General features: G+C 33.5%; 1 protein-coding gene across 5 annotated transcripts in view; it reads right to left on the reverse strand.

Annotated features, from left to right (window-relative positions):
- Window positions 1-202: 202 nt before the first annotated feature.
- The window catches only part of LOC150108709 (endoplasmic reticulum transmembrane helix translocase), a 647746-nt gene continuing 628608 nt past the window's right edge, over window positions 203-19340 (reverse strand). Inside the window, exons 25-27 of one of the 5 annotated variants that reach the window (XR_016548143.1) lie at window positions 19019-19276; window positions 10188-10335; window positions 203-700 (exon numbers count right to left, since the gene is read on the reverse strand). Coding sequence is in view for 1 of the 5 variants with exons in the window: in XM_090390936.1 (XP_090247062.1) it covers window positions 19169-19276 (108 nt within the window). In the remaining 4 variants the exon portion in view is untranslated. Of the gene's footprint in view, window positions 701-10187; window positions 10336-15439; window positions 18754-18851; window positions 19277-19340 lie in introns of those variants that run through there. The other 4 variants (XR_016548146.1, XR_016548145.1, XR_016548144.1 and 1 more) reach the window with 4 other exon arrangements.

Below are 19340 nucleotides of genomic sequence, written 5' to 3' on the forward strand. Positions count from 1 at the left end.
AGGCTTTGTGAAGTACCACCCAGTGATCCAAATGCTACAAAATTTCACAGGAATATATTGTGCATCATGCAGAAGTGATATCAAAGGAAAAAAAAAGTAGTTCCAAAAGTCACCACCTAGGGGTTCTGTATGATGTACAAAATGTATATGTAGTAATTTTTCTGTGTGCATATAAGAAGGAGAAAAGTGACACAAGCATAAATAACACATTACAGTATTTTTATTCACTTCCGTTATGCATTCACAGGCTGTATTGTTCAATGTGCTGCCCCTCCTAGTATGCCACAAACTGCATTCTTTGCACAGTGTGTTCAATGGCACACTGATGTTGCACATGCTGTGTTATGCTGTCTTTCAGCACTGGCACATTATCAGGATGATCATGATAAACTCTGTTTCTGAGAAATCCTCACAGCCAGAAGTGACAAGAAGTCAGAACAGGTGAACGAGGTAGCCATGCAAGGGGAAAATGCACACTTCACAGAAGTATTCTCGAAGAACCTCCTGTACAAAATGACCAATGTGTGGAGGGACCCCATCCTGCATGAAAATGACTGAATCCATGCACAAGCACTGCTGTAGCACAACAAAATTGTTTATCATAACGTGATACCTCTTGGCAGTAAATGAGCAGGTTACAGGACCCAACTGGTAAACATCCTCAAAGAAGAATGATCCAATGATAAATGAAGCTGTAAACCTGCATGAGACAGTAACTTTGGATGAATGCAAAGGAATTTGTTGGTTTGCATGCAAGTTTTGCATACTTAAAAAAAAACAAAAACATATGTCCATGTACAATACAGCAAAACAAAAAAAAAAAACTTCATTAGATTATCTAAACATTAAAAAATGACATAAGCAGAATAACTGTTCTTGGTAAATATTTACGTATTTTAATCAGTTTATTGGCCATCTTTCTAAAACCATGTCATAGTTTTTTTGTTTTTTTTTTTGAAGAATGCATTTTTTTTTTCTTTTCAATATGATCTTATTATTTTTAATTTTTTTTCATAAAATCACCTGTAATCTTCAGAATTGCATTTTATGATTAATAAATTTAAATTTATTTCAAATTGAAACTGATGAATATTCAATTGACACCTCTTTGTAGACCTTTGTAGAAATTGAGAAAAATACTTTTTTCCACCACCCCTACCTAAAGGTGTTAATTGTCCCTAACCACTTGTGTCCAAGCATGCTTCATTTTATTAGCAAAATGTTAGTTAAAATATACCCGGAAAATAAGAAATAGTTAAAAAATAAAATACTGAGCAAATGAAAATCCGGATGGGACAACAGGCATAAACCAGGATGTATGGTCACCCTATGCAAATAGATGCTATATTGTGTAATACAGCCTTACAGTCTAATGTTATTCATCATTTATATGGATCATACTATGAAGGAAAGTGATGTTAAATCTGATATTAAAATTCGAGATGTTAATCTCTGCTCTTCACTTCATGCAGATATGTCATATTCCTAAATAAATCAAGTAGTTTGCAGGATTTCTTAACTAAATTGAATACTGCTACGACAAATATAGCATGAAAATTAGCATATAAAAATACCAAAACTGAACACAGGCAGGAATATAGAATCTTCAAATACATTCTGAATGGAGAACCTATAGAAAAAGTAAATAATATAGCTATTTAGACAATTTTTAGCGAATATGGCAATTAAATTTGGAAATAGACAAGAGAATCAAAGCTGGTATGGAACAGTCAAGTTAATAAATTTGTATGGAATAAGGGAGAATTACAACACTAAACTAGTTGCATACAACAAGACAGTCTATTCCTAAATAAAACCAATTTAACTTATTGATCTGAGAGCTGATGTAGAAATTAAAAAATTGATCATAGACTGGAGACTGCAGATATGAAAATTCTGAGAAAGATTAAAGGAGTGAACAGAGAGTACCAATGGCAGTATCATATTAAATATGAGGATATTAATAAAGAACTTGACAATGTGAGCATTCAGGAATGTGTGAGTAGAACTAACCTCAAGTGATAAGGTCACTTAAACAAAATGGGAGTTAAAGGTTAAGTGACCTTTAATCTGCCATTAAAACAAGTGTTTTTTGCTGGGATGGCAGGAAAAAGACCAAAATATAAGACTTAGCAACATTAGAGTCCTGACAGATAAGAGATTAATTTGGAAGAAAACTGTCAACAGAGAATTAGTAAGAATGTAAACTTTTTTGTATCACTATTATAATATCCTGTAAACCTACTGAGGGTATGATGATGATGATATCTTAAATACCCTATCCTGTCTTCCTTTTGTGTTAGACTCAATCACCGGTCATGGCCATGTATCTTAGAAAGTGGGGTGTAATCTAGCTTGCCTCCTCGTGGTGCACCCTGGGTAACGTTAATTGAGCTGGAAAGATTTGGAAGCCAGTCTAACACTTAGTTTTCCTAGCTAAGGCATGCAAGTCATCATCATCATCATCATCAAATTCCTGCCATGTACCCTCAAGGGGTGTACAGGATATGACAGTACTACATGAAAAAATTACATCATTACTAACTTCCTATCTACAATTTTCCTCCAAATCAGTCTGTTACTTGTCAAGACTCCAACATTATCAGATCTTATATTTCTATCGTCTAAGGCACTTTGTACCGTATCAATCCACCTATATCTTGGTCTTCCTCTGGGTCGTTTTCCTGCCAACCTGGCAGAGAACACTTGTTTTGCTAATCTTTCCTCTCCCATTCTATTTAAGTGACCATACCATCTGAGATTAGCTCTGCTAACGCATTCCTGGATGCTGACAATGTCAAGTTCTTTCCTAATATCCTCATTTTTAATATGATATTGCCATTGATGCCATCTGTTCATGCCTCTAATCTTTCTCAGGACTCTCATATCTGCGGTCTCTAGTCTTTGGTCAAGTGTTTTACTTCTGACCCAGCTCTCAGATCCATAAGTTAAAATTGGTTTGAACACAGTCTTGTATACAGCTAATTTAGTGTTCCGACTAATTTCTTTCTTATTCCATATGAATTTATTCAATTGACTTCCCACGATACCAGCTTTGCTGATTCTGTTGTCTATTTCTATATTTAGTTTACCATCTTCAGTAAAAATTGTGCCTAAGTAGCTGAAATGTTTTACTTGTTCCACAGGTTCTCCATTCACAACACAGTTGACATTTTCAATGATTCTGCCTATTTTCATTGTCTTTGTCTTTTTATTGCTGACCTTCATACCATATCTATTACAACAGCTATTCAATTTAGTCAGAGAATCTTGCAGACTTGTAGCGGATTTATTTAGAAGTATAACATCATCCGCATAAAGCAAAGAGCTGACATTAACATCTCCAATTTTGATATCAGGTTTAATACCACATTCCTTCATAATGTGATCCATATATTTTCATATTTTCATATTTTCATTGTCTTTGTCTTTTTATTGCTGACTTTCATACCATATCTATTACAACAGCTATTCAATTTAGTCAGAGAATCTTGCAGACTTGTAGCGGATTTATTTAGAAGTATAACATCATCCGCATAAAGCAAAGAGCTGACATTAACATCTCCAATTTTGATATCAGGTTTAATACCACATTCCTTCATAATGTGATCCATATAGATAATGAATAACAGAGGGGATAATGTACATCCTTGTCTCACACCAGATTTAACATTAAACCATCTTCCTGTACTTCCTTCACTTCTAACTGCTGACTTACAACTCAAATAAAGACTAAGTATTGCTTGATATAATGCCCCATTGACACCATATAACTGCAGCGTATTGAATAGCTTCTCCCTTGGCACCTTGTCATATGCCGTTTCCAAATCGACAAAACTTAAATACAGATCTTTGTTATATTCCCATGCTTTCTCGACTATTTGTCGTAAAGTGAAGATCTGATCCTGACAGCCTCTATTTGGCCTGAATCCAGCTTGTTCTTCACCAAGCTTTTCTTCCACAATTCTTCTCAACCGTTTCTCAAGTATACTTGCATAGATCTTGCCAGGAACACTCAGTAGGGAAATACCTCTGTAATTCTCACATTCAGTTTTATTTCCCTTTTTATATATGGGTACTATGAGTGCTCTACTCCAATCATCGGGAATTCGTCCCTCTGTCCAGGCTTTCTGAACTATGCAGTGCAGCCACTGTAAGACTCTTATACCACCATACTTCAGCATTTCTGGTCGAATATCATCTACTCCTGCTGCCTTTCCACATTTCAAGCCTTTGATGGCTTTTTCTACTTCAGGTATGGATATGTATTCCTGACTGCATGCCTGGTCAGTGTTTTTTATCACTGTGCTGTCATCACTGCTTGTTTCATTTAGCAGTTTTTCAAAGTAATTACTCCATACTTCAAGGATATCTTTTTCTCCTGTTTTCATTTCACCTTTATCATCTCTAATTCCTTTTACAGCACTCTTTCCTCCATTCCTAAGCTTCTTCAACAACCTCCAGAATATTTTGCCACCTTCTTGATATTTATTTTCTATATTCTTGCCAAAGTCCTCCCATGACTTTTGTTTAGCTAATTTTACACACTGTTTAGCTTTCTTACATTTGTCTCTGTATTCTGTAAGAGTAAAAGCTGACTTATTTGCCAGGAACTTTTGATATGCTTTCTTCTTTTCCTTCACTGCCTCTTTAACTTCCTGTGTCCACCAGGAAGTTCTGATTTTTTTATCCTTGCACACAACCTCACCACATGCCTCTCTGGCAGAATCAATCAATGTTTCCTTCAGAGTTTGCCACTGAATCTCCAAGGTTTGATTCCTGTTCTCAAACTCTTTCATTTTCTTTTCAATAATATTTCTGTATTTTAGTCTACAGTTCACATCTGAGAGCTGCTCAACTTTTATTCGCTTTAAAACTTTCTTACATGTTATTCTTTTCAATATGAAATTCAATTTTATCCTGCTCAAGACTAAATAGTGATCACTTCCAATTTCAAATCCTCTGTACACTCTGGTGTCCTGCACCAGGGAGAAAACATCACTATCAACAATAACATAGTCAATGAGACTTTTCTTATTCCTAGCCTCTTCTCTCCATGTGAATTTGTGCACATTTTTATGTTGGAACATGGTGTTAGTAATAACCAGTCCATGTCCTGAGCAGAAATCCAACAGATATTTGCCGTTATTATTAGCTTTGCTCTTTTCTCCAAATTTTCCCAAAATATTTTTGTATGTCTCACAATCATTTCCTACTCTACTATTTAGATCCCCAACAAGGACCAACTTTTCCTTTTTCATTGTGTCAGTTGCTTTTTCTAAAGCCTCAAAAAATTCCTGCACTTCTACCTTAGTAGAACCTTCTGTGGGACCATAGGCACAAATAAGTCTCATTGTCCAGTTCCCCATTCTCATATTTGCCCACATTACTCTACTTGAGACTGACTGCCATTCAAGAAGATTAGCCTCGTATTTTGTGTTGAATACTATGGCTACTCCTTCTTTTCCTTGATTGTCATTGCCTGAATATAACATTTTGTATTTATTGCTCAGAAAGATCTCACCAGTTTTGGTCTTTTTTGTTTCAGTCACCCCTATTATGTCGATCTGGTACTTATCTAATTCCTCAGGCATGCAAGTCAAACAATACTGATTTTATTGATAATACTGACAAAAATTGGAATTTAGCCTTAAGGTGTGTCAAGTGAATATCAAGGGAATTAACAGAGAAAAATGTGATTATCTCTGCAAAATACTACAAGAAAATAACATTGATGTTGTGCTTCTTCAAGAAACTCATGCTGAAAACGAAGACGACCTTAACAGAAGAGGAAAGATAATCGGTTACACCCTGATTGGTGCTACATACAACCAGAATTATTGCATTGCAACATATATTAAGGATGATAGAGAAAATGCTTTTGTCCTAACAACAAGATGTGATAATGATACAAGTCTTGTGAGTGTGAAAATCCACAACATAACAATAGTCAATGTCTATAAACTTCCTTTAGCAACATGGTCTATAGATGTGATACCCACTTATCAACATCCAAAAGTATGGATTGGCAATTTTAATAGCCATCATGAAGAATGAAGTACCGTGATAACAACAACTGCGGTACTACCCTCGTTCAATGGGCAGAAATAAATAATATATACCTTATATTTGATGCTAAGAATCGAAATACCTTAAGATCAGCAGCATGGCAAATGGAGTCTAATCCAGACTTGTTCTGTTTCGTTGAACACAGAAAGGCAGCCATTACCAGCAAGATGACATGTACTTTCTAACTTCCCACACAGTCAACATCGACCATGTTACTAGAAATTGGTATAGCACTACCTATAGCAAGATCCTTTCCAAAATTTTAAAAAAGCAAATTGGAGAAATTTTGCAAATGAATTAGATAAATGTGTTCATTGGATACCTGCTAGAGTTGCGGAGTATAAAAGATTCATAGGAGCAATCATATCAACTGCATAAAAATATATCCCTAGAGGTTAGAGAAAAGCTTATTATTATTTTTTTTCACCTCCAGGGAGTCCAAAGACTCATCGAGGGAGGGCATCCACTCTACAACTCTGCTTCCACCACTCACAATTCACCAACTGACTGCAACTACACCAACGCCATCTACCGCCGACCACCACCACAAACATCCATGCCCACGGCGGGATTCGAATCCGCAGCCTCTTGACTGGAGAGTGGACACACTAACCACTTGGCCAGCCAGGCTGGCATATGTCCCTGGATGGAACGAAGAGAGTGAAAATCTTTATAGAGTTCCTCAAATGTGAAGATCCTGACATAGAAGATGAATTACTACATAGCTTGAACTTATCTCAAAAAAAACAAAATGGATTGATATGGTTGAAAATCTTGACTTCAAATGATCAAGTAGAAAAGCTTGGAAACCTCTCAAGAACTATCCACAACTAACCTACCTAAAAGAAAAAGCATAACAATCTCTCCAGAGAAAATAGCTAATCAAATTGTTAAGATGTCAGGGGGCACCTAGGGACCATGAACATACTAAGAAAGAACTTAGAGAACTAAAAACAAATGCTCCTGCTTTCTCACAATATGCCTCAATCTTCACTATAGATGAAGTAAAAGCCTTCATAACAGATGTCAAATCAGGCAAAGCCCCAGGCTTTGATGGTGTTCATCTTGAATTTCTGATTAATAGCAGGCCAAATACCATAAAAAAGCTTTCTGAATTATTCTCTGACATATTACTATGTCAGAGAATAATTCAGAATAAACTGACTGGCTGACTACCTAGCCAGTTTAAGAAGTCAAAAATAGTTGCTATTCTTAAACCTGGAAAACCACCCCAGGAGGCAAAAAGATACAGACCTATTGCTTTATTGAGTTGCACATATAAAATGTTAGAACGCCTTCAGTACAACAGATTGTCCACACCAATCATGCAACATGTCCCGAATGAGCAAGCTGGTTTTAGAGAAAAGCGTGGTTGCTGTGATCAAGTGCTCGCTTTAACATCATACATAGAAGCTGGATTCCAGAAGCAAGAAAAAACATCAGTGCCTTCTTGGATCTAACAGCAGCCTATGATACAGTATGGCATGAAGGTCTTATATCAAATATACACAAATTTCTCAGTATTGTCCCATGTAAACAGACTGCACCTTAATTTCCTCCATGCTCACAGATCATTTCTTTCAAGTTATATTAGGAAATAAAATATCCCAACAATGAAAACTTAATAATGATCTTCCACAAGGGTCAGCATTAGCATCCTTACTTTATAACCTATACAGTATGACTTGCCTGCTACCATCTCATGCAAGTTCTGTTATGCTGATGACACTGTAATTGCCATTCGACACAACAACATGAATCAGGCTGAAGAGGTACTTACAAAAGATCTGAAAACAGGTGAATATTACAAAAAAATGGAGGCTCCAGCTCAATCCAGACAAAAAAGAAGTATCAAACTTTCATCTTAATAATCACATGGCAGATGTCACTTTGCATATCTGCTTTGAAGGATGCTTGCTATGACACAATAAGTTTCCAAAGTACTTGGGTGTGACCTTGGACTGCATGCTCTCTTATAAGCAACACCTAACAAATACATTTCTGCTAAATTAAGAATCCATAATAACATAATGCAAAAACTAATAGACATGACATGTGACGCAACAGCTGATAATCTATGGATTACAACTCTTGGACTAGTTTTCTCTGTTGCTGAATATTGCTCACCAGTGTGGCTAAATAGCACACATGTTAAACTTGTTGTTAACCAACTAAATAATACAATGATACTGATTTCTGGCATAATTAAATCAATGCCCACACTGGCTTCTGGCTCTTAGCAACATTGTTCCACCAAGTCTGAGCAGGACTATAGCACTCTTACAGGAGTATAAGAAAATCCTGGAGAATACAGCCCTACCAATACACTTAGATCTCCCAGACTTAAGTATACAATAAATGAGATCAAGACATCCACCACTACAATTAACCCAACAATTACTACAATCTAACTTTGACCTGAAGCAAAAGTGGCAAGAACAGTGGGAGAGCCAGACAGATATTACAAAATTTTTTCTCAACAAATTACAAGGAAGTTTTGATGCTTACTCAAACTTTCCACGAAAATTCCGGACTCAGCTTAATAGAATATGAACTGGTCATGCTTTTTAAATAAGGTAAACGACCATTCCAACATTGTTATTGTGGAGCTCAGACAAACTGTGGACCATATTGTGACCCAATATTATCTTAGAGCATATCCAGAAGACAAATCAGACTTTTTAAGCGCTACTCCAGAAGCTATGAACTATTTGACTAATATGGATATAACCTTTTAATTTTATATGTTTTTAAAATGACAACGTATTGCACTGCTTGTTTTGTAATTTATTCCATACGAATAAATAAATCTTAGAAAGTATCCAAGTATCATCTTAGAAACATGATTACCGCTCATGACAGGGTTCCACATGAAACCAGCTATCTCATCTTCACTTAAAAGAGCCCAATAAAGGTTATTTTTAAACACAGTCTTTCCAAGGGCATCAAGCAAAAGGCATAATAAAATTTCATTAAATTCCATCAAGCCAATGTGGAAATGTTTTGCTAATAAAGATTATCTAATTTGTACCAAATTTGAACCACTTAAACAATTGCTTAAAAGTGTTACATTCCTTAAACGTGTGGACAGACTTATGTGTTCGTCGAACATGTTGTTTATTATTTTAATGGTATAATAGAACACAGAAACTAAGTAAATAATTAATTTATTAACTTGATGCTGATATTTCGCTGGTATTATAACCAGCATCTTCAGAGCACAAAAATACTGTTTGTCACAATACGTAAGACTAGCACTTTTCTAGGACTCTAGTAATATATGATAATGTTTTTTTTTTTTTCAGATAGAGGGCGCCAAAATCAGGACTCTAGTCTTTGTGTTGCTGCTACAATTTTGTTTAAGTACACCATGTTGTTTTAGTCTCACGTATTGTGACAAACAGTGTTTTTGTGCTCTGAAGATGCTGGTTATAATACCAGCGAAATATCAGCATCAAGTTAATAAATTAATTATTTACTTAGTTTCTGTGTTCTATTATACCGTTAAAATAATAAACAACAGTGTTACATTCCATCCAGCTAGAGCAGAATTATTTTAATATACAGGTTTCAAGTTTTATCACCCTGAGTCCCTGTAAATGGTTTGATGACACAAAAATTGAGTAAAAAAATCAAATATTTCAATGATTTTTCATTCTTCAAAGAGAAAAAAAATCGGTCTTTTAACCTCTCCCTTTTTTTAATTGGTATGCAACCAGTCTATATCACCCAAGTTCAGTGCACTTTCATGGTATTTTAGATAAGAAGCAATGCTTCCTAATCAGATGCACTCCTAGGTGTTGTATGGTCAATTTTGTTGATGTGGGATTAAAAACCTGAGTCTCTTCTGAGGGAAAAACTTGATTTGCTGCAGCAAAGATCAGTTAACTCTGGGGGAAAAAAAATATATAGGTAAAAAAATTACTCTAATTAGTGATTACAATGAAACCCATAATGGACTTCCTTCTGCAAGCCTTTGTTAGGTTTTAAATAATGAATCTGAATAAAATCTACTGAGAAATAGTCTATGATAACTTCAGTACGGACAGACAAATCAAACAAGTAAAAATGTATAGGTACATAAAAGTATAATTAAATTAAGGAATAACAATCCATACCATAGAGCACATCAGCAATGTGGTATCACAGTGTTGAAACAGCAGCAGCAGACAGAACAAATACATCTATAGAAAGACATGAATCCCTTGAGTCCATGAAATAAACAGTTTTTTCCTTAATGAACCAAGGAATCGAGTTAAACAAAAGCTGAAAAAATATTACAAGCTTGTAGACTAAGCTATGAAAAACCTTATTTGCAGAAACTATAATCATCAAGCTCATATAAGTGATATTTAGTATTTAAGTCAGGTTCTCAACATAATGATCTGGAAAATACTATCATAAGCAATTTATAAATAATTTGAAGTTACTTCAGATTGTTTATAGGTTGTATAACCAGGTAAAATAGTCTGATTGCTAACTTAAAGATTTTGTAGATATTAAAAAATATATATTGAGACAAAAATTTCACTTTATTTGTAAAAATTGGTAAAAAGAGAAATGATACTGAAACATTTCAAAACTTAAGATTCTTTCTTGATTTAGAGATGATGTTATACAAAATCACCCAACTATTCCTATCCCTCCAGGATAAACCAAAAACCACATTCTTTAACTAGAGTTCCATATATATGCCATTTCTTTTACTTTGGTACACACTTGATCTTATAGATACTAGTCATAAGATCCTTTGATTAAATACCAACATTGCACGCAAGAGTTTTGAATATGAACATTTTTAAAGAAAATGTTCACAAGCTTTATTATACTGACTAAATCTCCATCAGAATGATGGACTTTTTGTACTCAAGATCTAGTAAACTGTCATACTTATGTATCAATAAGAAATGCAACCATATATTTATATACATTTAAATTTATATATGTTACACTGTATACAGTACTTCTGTATACTATGTTTTCTAATAATACATCATCCTGATCTCTAGCATACATATGCCAACATCTAGATGCTAGTTATTGTTTGCATGCAATTTATATCCAGTTATTTTCTTCTTCTACACTAATGATACTATATGAGATGTATAATGAAATATTTACTCTTTTAATATAATTTAGTTATTAAACAAATTTCTATTTGTTAACTGTTTAAATGTAGTCTATTCGATGTATTAATAAGCTCAGATTAGCATGAATAAATTATAAATGCTAATATGCATTTATTAAAACTTTAGAGCAATATCATCTTCAATGAATATACAAAGCTTCCAAAACAAGCTATGTATCTTACTCAAGCCCACTGGGAAGAGGTCTACTTACAAGAAATCTCTTCACTAACTAATAAAATACTCTTAAGTATAAAACATTAGCATATATTTTAAAAATAAAGTCAAAATTTTCTTTAGAACATTAATTTGGATCAGTTAAGATTAAGTAGTTTTCAAAAATACAGATCTAAATGATAATCTATTACTACCATGGGCAAAAAACACATAGAAGCAAACAAGGAAACACTTATGTATAAATTTAAATAAGAAAGACATTTTAAGGACTATTTTAAGGAGTTAAAATCATCCAATGAATGACTTCTAAACTGCTTCCAAGTTTTGAGAAATGATCCTAATGAGATATGAAAGCAAAGCAAGACAAAATAACTGGCTATGTTGTAAATTCCATATTCCTGTTGTATAGATATTACTGTTAAACCTTAAAGTATGTGTATGTTAATTCTTTTATAAAATTTAATCGAATATTTAATTCCTATATAATACAAAGTCTCTCTCTCTCTAGGTGCTGGATATATTTCAACAAGATATAAGAAGATATTAGATAACATTTCAGTAATCCATTTTCCTGATATTTCTATGATAAGTTGTTTGTAAAGGGTTCCTTTGAACAATGACAAGCAATTAAAGTGTGTGCTAACATGACTTCAACCCCTGCATTCTTTCTGCATCCTTCCACAGTCCAAACATTTAGATATTCCTGGTGGTAAGGCATACACATTAGTTATTAATAACAATATCATTTAAGAAAATTACCACTTCTAGCTTGTAATTGTATGTTGTAATTTCCATAAATAACATCACCACAGAGTAATCATTCATGCCAAAAAAATAAGTTTGGCACATCAAAATACAACTGAATATAATAACCAATAAAAATGATAATTGTCACTAATTCTAAGAATATATGGGACCAGATAGAAAGCTAAGAACTAAAATGCAGAATCAGAAGACAGACTGCACAATTAGAGTTACTTAATAGGATCTTTGTGCCAAACCCAATCAGATGCTTTAGAGATATCAAGAACAATCACTTGAGATTCCCCAAACTTTTCCAAAGGTGTACGACATAAGCAAGAAAATTCCTGTTGACTGACAGTAATGAAATCCACACTGACAATCATTTATTAGAAGATCTCCAGGTAATGTAGAAGATGACTGTTAATGGTTTTTCTATTAATTTAGAAAGAAATGAAATGAAAGAAACAGGAGGGTAATTTGAGAGTAAAGACTTGTCTTTCTTTAGGAATAGGCTGAATATGAATTACTTTTCCAAGCTGCAGGATAGCAGAGTATAAAAAGGTGATGAAGAACACGTATCACAGAAACATTGAGAACTGGAGAAATGGCATCACTTGGACGAAGATTATAGCCAAAAGATCTCGCAAGGGACCAAAAAATTTTGCTGTAATTATTTCAAGGTTAAGTATAAACAGAAAAGCAAGATAGTGGTTTTGATAAAAAAAAAAAAATCAATATATGCTTAATTCTCTTTGTGTACATTCTTGGCGAACCATTGTTCGATTAAGGGATAAGAATTTAAAGTGAAATGGAAAATGAAGGTTTCTGTACCAATAAAAATTGTTTCAGTGATAAGTTCAATGCAAATGTTTGGATAAGAAAACTGCAAACAATAATTCAATCCAGGAAATATGGCACAGCAATCATCAAGATCATCTTATGATATATTGCCAAACTATGTGAATGATAACTGGCTGCATGAGTTTGGATTTCTTCTGCCTCTGCTCTATGGGAGAAGAAAATACTTAGAAATATCACTGATGAAGAACAGATCACAAGTGTTTGGAAAATGGTGAGGATTATCAGGTATTCTGATAAGATATGAAATTTGTGCAAGAGTTGTGATGACACTAAATGTTTAGTCATCTCTATCTGCTTAGATAGAGATGACCAATTTGAGTAACAGATATTAAAATTTTAACAAAAAAACAATTTGGAAAAATTGATTGGATAAATGAATTTGAATCAATGAAATAAAGAGATTTTTAGCTAAAGAAGATTAAAAAAAAAGAAAAAAAAGGAGATTCCAAGTTAGACAATCTCTCAGATGTCTCAAAATATTCTTTTGTCTAAAAATGCCTTTTGAACAAAAAAAAGGCAACAACTAATGAGTATGTACATGAGAAAACTAAGATGGATAGTAATAGCAGAAGCTGAAAGAGAGTTTCTATTAAGATAAATAGGCAGGTATTTGCAGTTCTCAATGGAAATGAACATCATTAAGGTTGAAATAGGATCACATATGTGAATTGAAGTCCCCTCCCCTCATGTAATCTATTTCTCTTTGCTTGACTTTTCATTGTTGCTGTTTAATGTCAGCTGAAACTGACATCAACATAGAATATATGGTAATGGATTCTTTACTAAGGCATACACAGTGAATTTCAACACTGCAAATTGTTGCCTCAATGTCATCACCCACCTCCCCATTATACTCTTGATTGACTCCTCACCTCCAGGTACATCTGGCAGAAATTTGGCAACAAGATTATTTACCAAAATAAAGAGCCAAAAGGCTTCACTTCGGCAATGAAAATTTATAAAAATTAAGTAAATATTAAATCCAGCATTATTTCAAAGCCGAATATAGAAACTATAAAAGTTTTATATGAAATTTGACCAGAGAGCTTACGGAAATACACTCGCCAATATTTACGAGTTGCCCTAGTAAGACTTTATAGGAGAGATGATCACTATGCCCAAGCGTCCATATATTCTCCTCATATTGGTCCATTTTGAAAAGGTTTCACTGGCCTGACAGCTGTTTCAAGTTAGTTTTTGTCAGAGCTTCTTATTTTAGTAAATACTTTTATGCACCGACTGAGAGTTCGCTTACAAAAAATACACCTCTCCGATGTCTCAAGTTCCTTAGTACTGAGAGTTTTTGCTCTCTTAAGGTTTCTGCCCGGTCTCTGACGAAAAGCAACCAGTTTGAAACAGCTGTCAGATCAGTGAAACCTTTTCAAAATGGACCAATAGGAGGGGAACATATGGACGCTTGGGGATAGCAATCATCTCTCCTATAAGGTCTGGAAACTCGTAAATATCAGCAAGTGTATTCCTGTAAGCTCTCTGGTCAAATTTCATAGAACTTTTATAGTTTCTATATTCGGCTTTGAAATAATGCTGGATTTAATATCCACTTAATTTTTATAAGATCATTTACATTTACTTATCAATACTGAAGCCTCCTAAAGTGTAACTTTAGGAGGTTTCAAAGTTCATTATACAGACCTCATGCTAGATGGTATGGTGGACTACAGAATCACTAATTCAAAGGGGTACACTGAAAAGAAGAAATGAATTGCATGCTGGAAGAAAAGGAGAAAATGCAAATTAGATCTTTACTCTGAAGTGCAAACACGGTATTGGACACTTCAAGCCTCCAATAAATAAGGAGTGGTATTATACCAAGTGATCTCACTCATTGGTGTCTATTACCACAGAAGCTTTGGCCTTCCCTCTGAGAGATGTGGATGCCACACACACTCTGACCACTGCCTATATTAGATCACTCCAAGATAGCTACTTTCAGTAGCTATGAACTAATCAATGCCTGTTTGCTGGGGAATATATCAACAGCTACTAACAGGTCAATGAACATGAAAGTATAGGCACAAGATCTGGCTGCTGCATAATGATTGTTTTCAATGAGGATCAGCACAGATCAGATTGTGGTGGTCTGAATATTAGCTCCATCAGCATTACTTCCAAGGTTTAGCCACTATAGCCATGCATTCTATCTAGGCCAGTGTTTCCCAAACTTTCATATCTGTGTAACTATTTTAAAATTTTAGTACCCCCATCCCCTCAGGCAAAGGCAATTTGGGAGAAGTTATAATATTTCATTCAAACCAGAATATTATAAAGGTATTTAATTTTTAACATTTGCATTATAATAAATTACAAACATATGAATCACTTTAATTATCAAATACATTTTTAGTTATGTGCATCCAAATACAGTAGAAACAAAAACTATTAAATTTAAATTTTCAAAAAAAAAAAGAAAAAAAAAAGAAAGTTTAATGAGACAAATGAAATTTAGCAGAATTTCAAACCCATGGTCTGAACTATTTTAATTTAAACTTATAATAAAAACACTACAAAACAATAAGAACACGAGGCATTAACAGAATCAGTCCATACATGCCAAGAGACACATTTTATCTAAAATAACTAAAATTTTTAAGTTATAGAAATTTAATTACAGCACAGACCTGCACTTATTTGTAACAATATGTTGACAAAAATAGATGCTAAAAAACAGTAATCTAATTTAAAAAAAGTGCTTCATCACACACCCCTGGGGATACTCATACTTTGGGAAACACAGATCTAGGCTATTTCAAGAATATTTATAGCCCACACCCTTAGGCCTGTGTAATGCAGCAGTAAGGGAGTTGTAGTGTCTGAAGAAAACGAAAATAATTTCTGGACTGATTTCTTTATTTTTTCAGCTAAAAAAAAAAGGCAAATTTGAAACTGTGTAGTTGGAATCATTAATTAACCAATCTGCTCCATTCTGTTCCTTAGGTTTGCTGAGGTGAACCATTTAGATTAGAATAGTTCATTACAGCAAGATATGATTAATGCTTAACAAAATACTTTTCACAGGTGAAAAAATATTAATTTTAAATGTAACTGATTTAGCAATTACATTTAAAATTTTATAACTGTTTAACACATGGAATATTAACTAGTGTTATATTAAAAAAAAAAAAAACTTGGAAAAAAAGAAAAACTCTTCAAAAGCTGAAAACTTTTTTTCTTTTTGCAATGTATAAATTATATCAGATTTTTAAAATTAGTAGCATACAACATTTACAGTCAGAATTACAGGTAACATTATCACCACCAATTTCCTGATATGTACCCTCAAGGTTCAGGTAACTAGGACAGGTATATGATTGAGTTTAAATTATTCTTAATCTCCTAACAACAATTTTTCTCCAAATTAGTCTATTACTTGATAGCACTCCAATATTCTAGTATCTAATTTTTCAGCATCATGAGGCATTTCTGACTCAATCTATTCACCCAGATCTTGGTTGGTCTTCCTCTGAGTATTTTTCCTGCCATCTTCACATCAAACACAAGTTTTGCCAACCCTTCTTTTCCCATTCTGTTTAAAACCACACCACATTATCTTCATGTGGTGTGGTTTTAAAGTGCATCCCCAAGGCAGAGACTTGCACTTCCTTGGTGACGCATTCTTGAATACAAATAATGTCAACTTCCTTCCTAAATTTTCTAAAAGTTCCTTCCTTTATTTTTGATATGATTCTGCCATTGATATCTTCTCAAGTCCCCAATTTTTCTCACAATTTTCATATCTATGGTCTCTGATCAAGTACTTCATGTCTAACCAAATGCTCAGATCCATAGCTTAAAACTGGTTTGAATGCAGTCTTGTATACTATTAGTTTATTATTGCAGATAATTTCTCTCTTATTCCAATGGCTCCCCAGCATACAGCTTTGCTTATTCTGTTGCCTATTTACATATTTAACCTACCATCCTCACTAAATTTGCTTAAATAGCTGAAATATTTTACTTGTTCTATAGGATCTTCATTCCAAGTGCAGCTGAAGTTTTCTACACCTATTTTCATAGTTTTTGTCTTTTTTTTATTGCCAATTTTCATGCCAAATTTGTTAGTTGTTATTCAATTTAGTTAGAGAATCCTGGAGACATGCACTAGATATGTTTAGAAATACAACATTATGTGCATAAAGGCAAGAGCTAAGTTTGACATCTCCAATTCTAACATCAGACCCAATGCCACATTCTTTCATAATGTGATCCACATAGATCAATAAGAGTGGAGATAATGTGCATTCTTGTCTTACCCCTGAATTTACACCATCTTCCTGTATTTCGTTCAATTCTAACTGCTGACTTACAATTAAATATAGACTGTGTATTGCTCTGTAGAATGCTCCATTTACACCATTTAATTGTAGCATTTTAAAAATGCTTTTCTGTGGACATTTTGTTGTATGCTTCCACAATTTCCTTCCACAATTTTTCTCAGCCTCTTCTCAAGTATGCTTACATAAATCTAACCTGGAATACTTAGTAGAGAAATTCCTCTGCAATTCTCACATTCAGCTTTAGGTCCCCTTTTTATAGATGGTAACTATAAGAGCTCTATACCAAACATCTGGAATTCAACTTTCTAACCAAGCCTTCTGAATTAAACAGTGTAGCCACTGCAGAACTTTTATGCCTCCACGTTTGAGATTTTCTATTTGAATATCATCTATCCACACTACCATTCCCCATTTTAAGTTTTTAAGGCTTTTTATACCTCAAGTATTGGTATATATTCGTATTTGCATTCCCCTTGAAAATTTTCTATACTGATCTGTCACTTTTTTGGGTTTGTTTAAGAGTCATTCAAAGTAATTACTCCAGACATCTAAGATATCCTTATCTTCATTTTTCATATCACCTCTATTGTCTTTGATTCCTTTTACAGTACTCTTTCCTCCATTTCTAAGTTTTTTTTAACAGCTTCCAAAACATTTTTCCATCTTCTTGATGCCATCTTTTATATTACCATCTTCTATATTCTTACCAAAGTCTTCTGATAAATTTCGTTTAGCTACTTTTATATATAGCTTAACTCTTTTACATTTTTCTCCGTATTGTTCCAAGGCATCTTCTGACTTATTTGCTAGGAGCTTTTAGTATGCTTTCTTCTTTTTTAGGACTGCTTCTTTATTTTCTTGTGTTCATATGGTATTCTTATTTTTTTATCCTTGCAGAAAACTTTTCTACATTTTCCTATCAATCAATGTTTTCTTCAGAGTTAGCCATTAAGATTTCAAAGTTTGGTTCTTGTTTTCAAATTGGTTCATATTTTTTCTTGAATGTTTGTATAGCTGCGTCTACAGTTCACATGTATAAGCTGCTCAACTTTAATTCTTTTTAAAACTTCCTTTTAAATACTGTTTTTTTTTTTTTTTTCAATGTGACAATTATTTTTATCCTACTTAAAACTAAGTGATGGTTACTTCCAATTTCAAATCTTCGTGTATTCTGAACAAGCTATCTATTACTATCAACAATAACAGGCAATAAGGCTTTCTTATTTCTTGTCTTCTCTCCATGTGAGCTTGTGTACATTTTTATGCTGGAACATGGTGTTTTTAATGACTAGTCCATATCCTGAAGAAAACCCATCAGGTACTTACCATTATTAGTAGACTTGCCCTTTCTTCGAAATTTTTTCACAACATTTCTATATCCCTAACCATGCCACCTTAGATTAAGTGATCTAGTCAAGCATACAGAATTAATTTCCTACTCTGCTGTTTACATCTCCAACAAGGACCACTTTTCCCATTTTCTTTATAAGAAAGATAAAATGAAAAAAAGTGTTAATAGCTAGAAAACTACCATAATGATAATTACTTATTTAAAATTGATAGAAAACACACAATCTAATCAAAATGCAATGATTTTACTTAAATAACTGTTGTTAATACACGCAACAATAAAAGTTCTCAAAACAAATCCCTGCACATTTTGTTTAAATAGTGAAGTAACCAAGAATATTGTTTAAATCTGTACATATTATAAATAGCATTCCACATTCAAAAAATATCTTTTACCGAATGACTTCCTATCATTTCAATGAACATATTGAAGCCCTGCTTTATTTAGTTGAACTTTTGTACATGACATGATATTTGTTTCCCCTCAACCTCTGTTGACAGAATGAATATGTGATAAAAATTATGAGAGAAAAAATGTTCTTGTTATCACAGTTCTTTTAGTTTTCCTTTTCCAGTAAGAAATAAGCATATCCTATCTACAATGAAAGAAAATATAAGATCTGTGGCCAGCACAATCAAAATTATCTTCTGGAACTGCAAAGGAAAAAAAAAATTATTTATGATGCACTGCACTATTTAAATATAACAAGCATTTTGA

Source organism: Typopeltis vanoorti, chromosome 3 (assembly GCF_054136105.1).
Source record: "Typopeltis vanoorti isolate ZY-2024b chromosome 3, IOZ_Tvanoo_1.0, whole genome shotgun sequence".
NCBI lineage: Eukaryota > Metazoa > Arthropoda > Arachnida > Uropygi > Thelyphonidae > Typopeltis > Typopeltis vanoorti.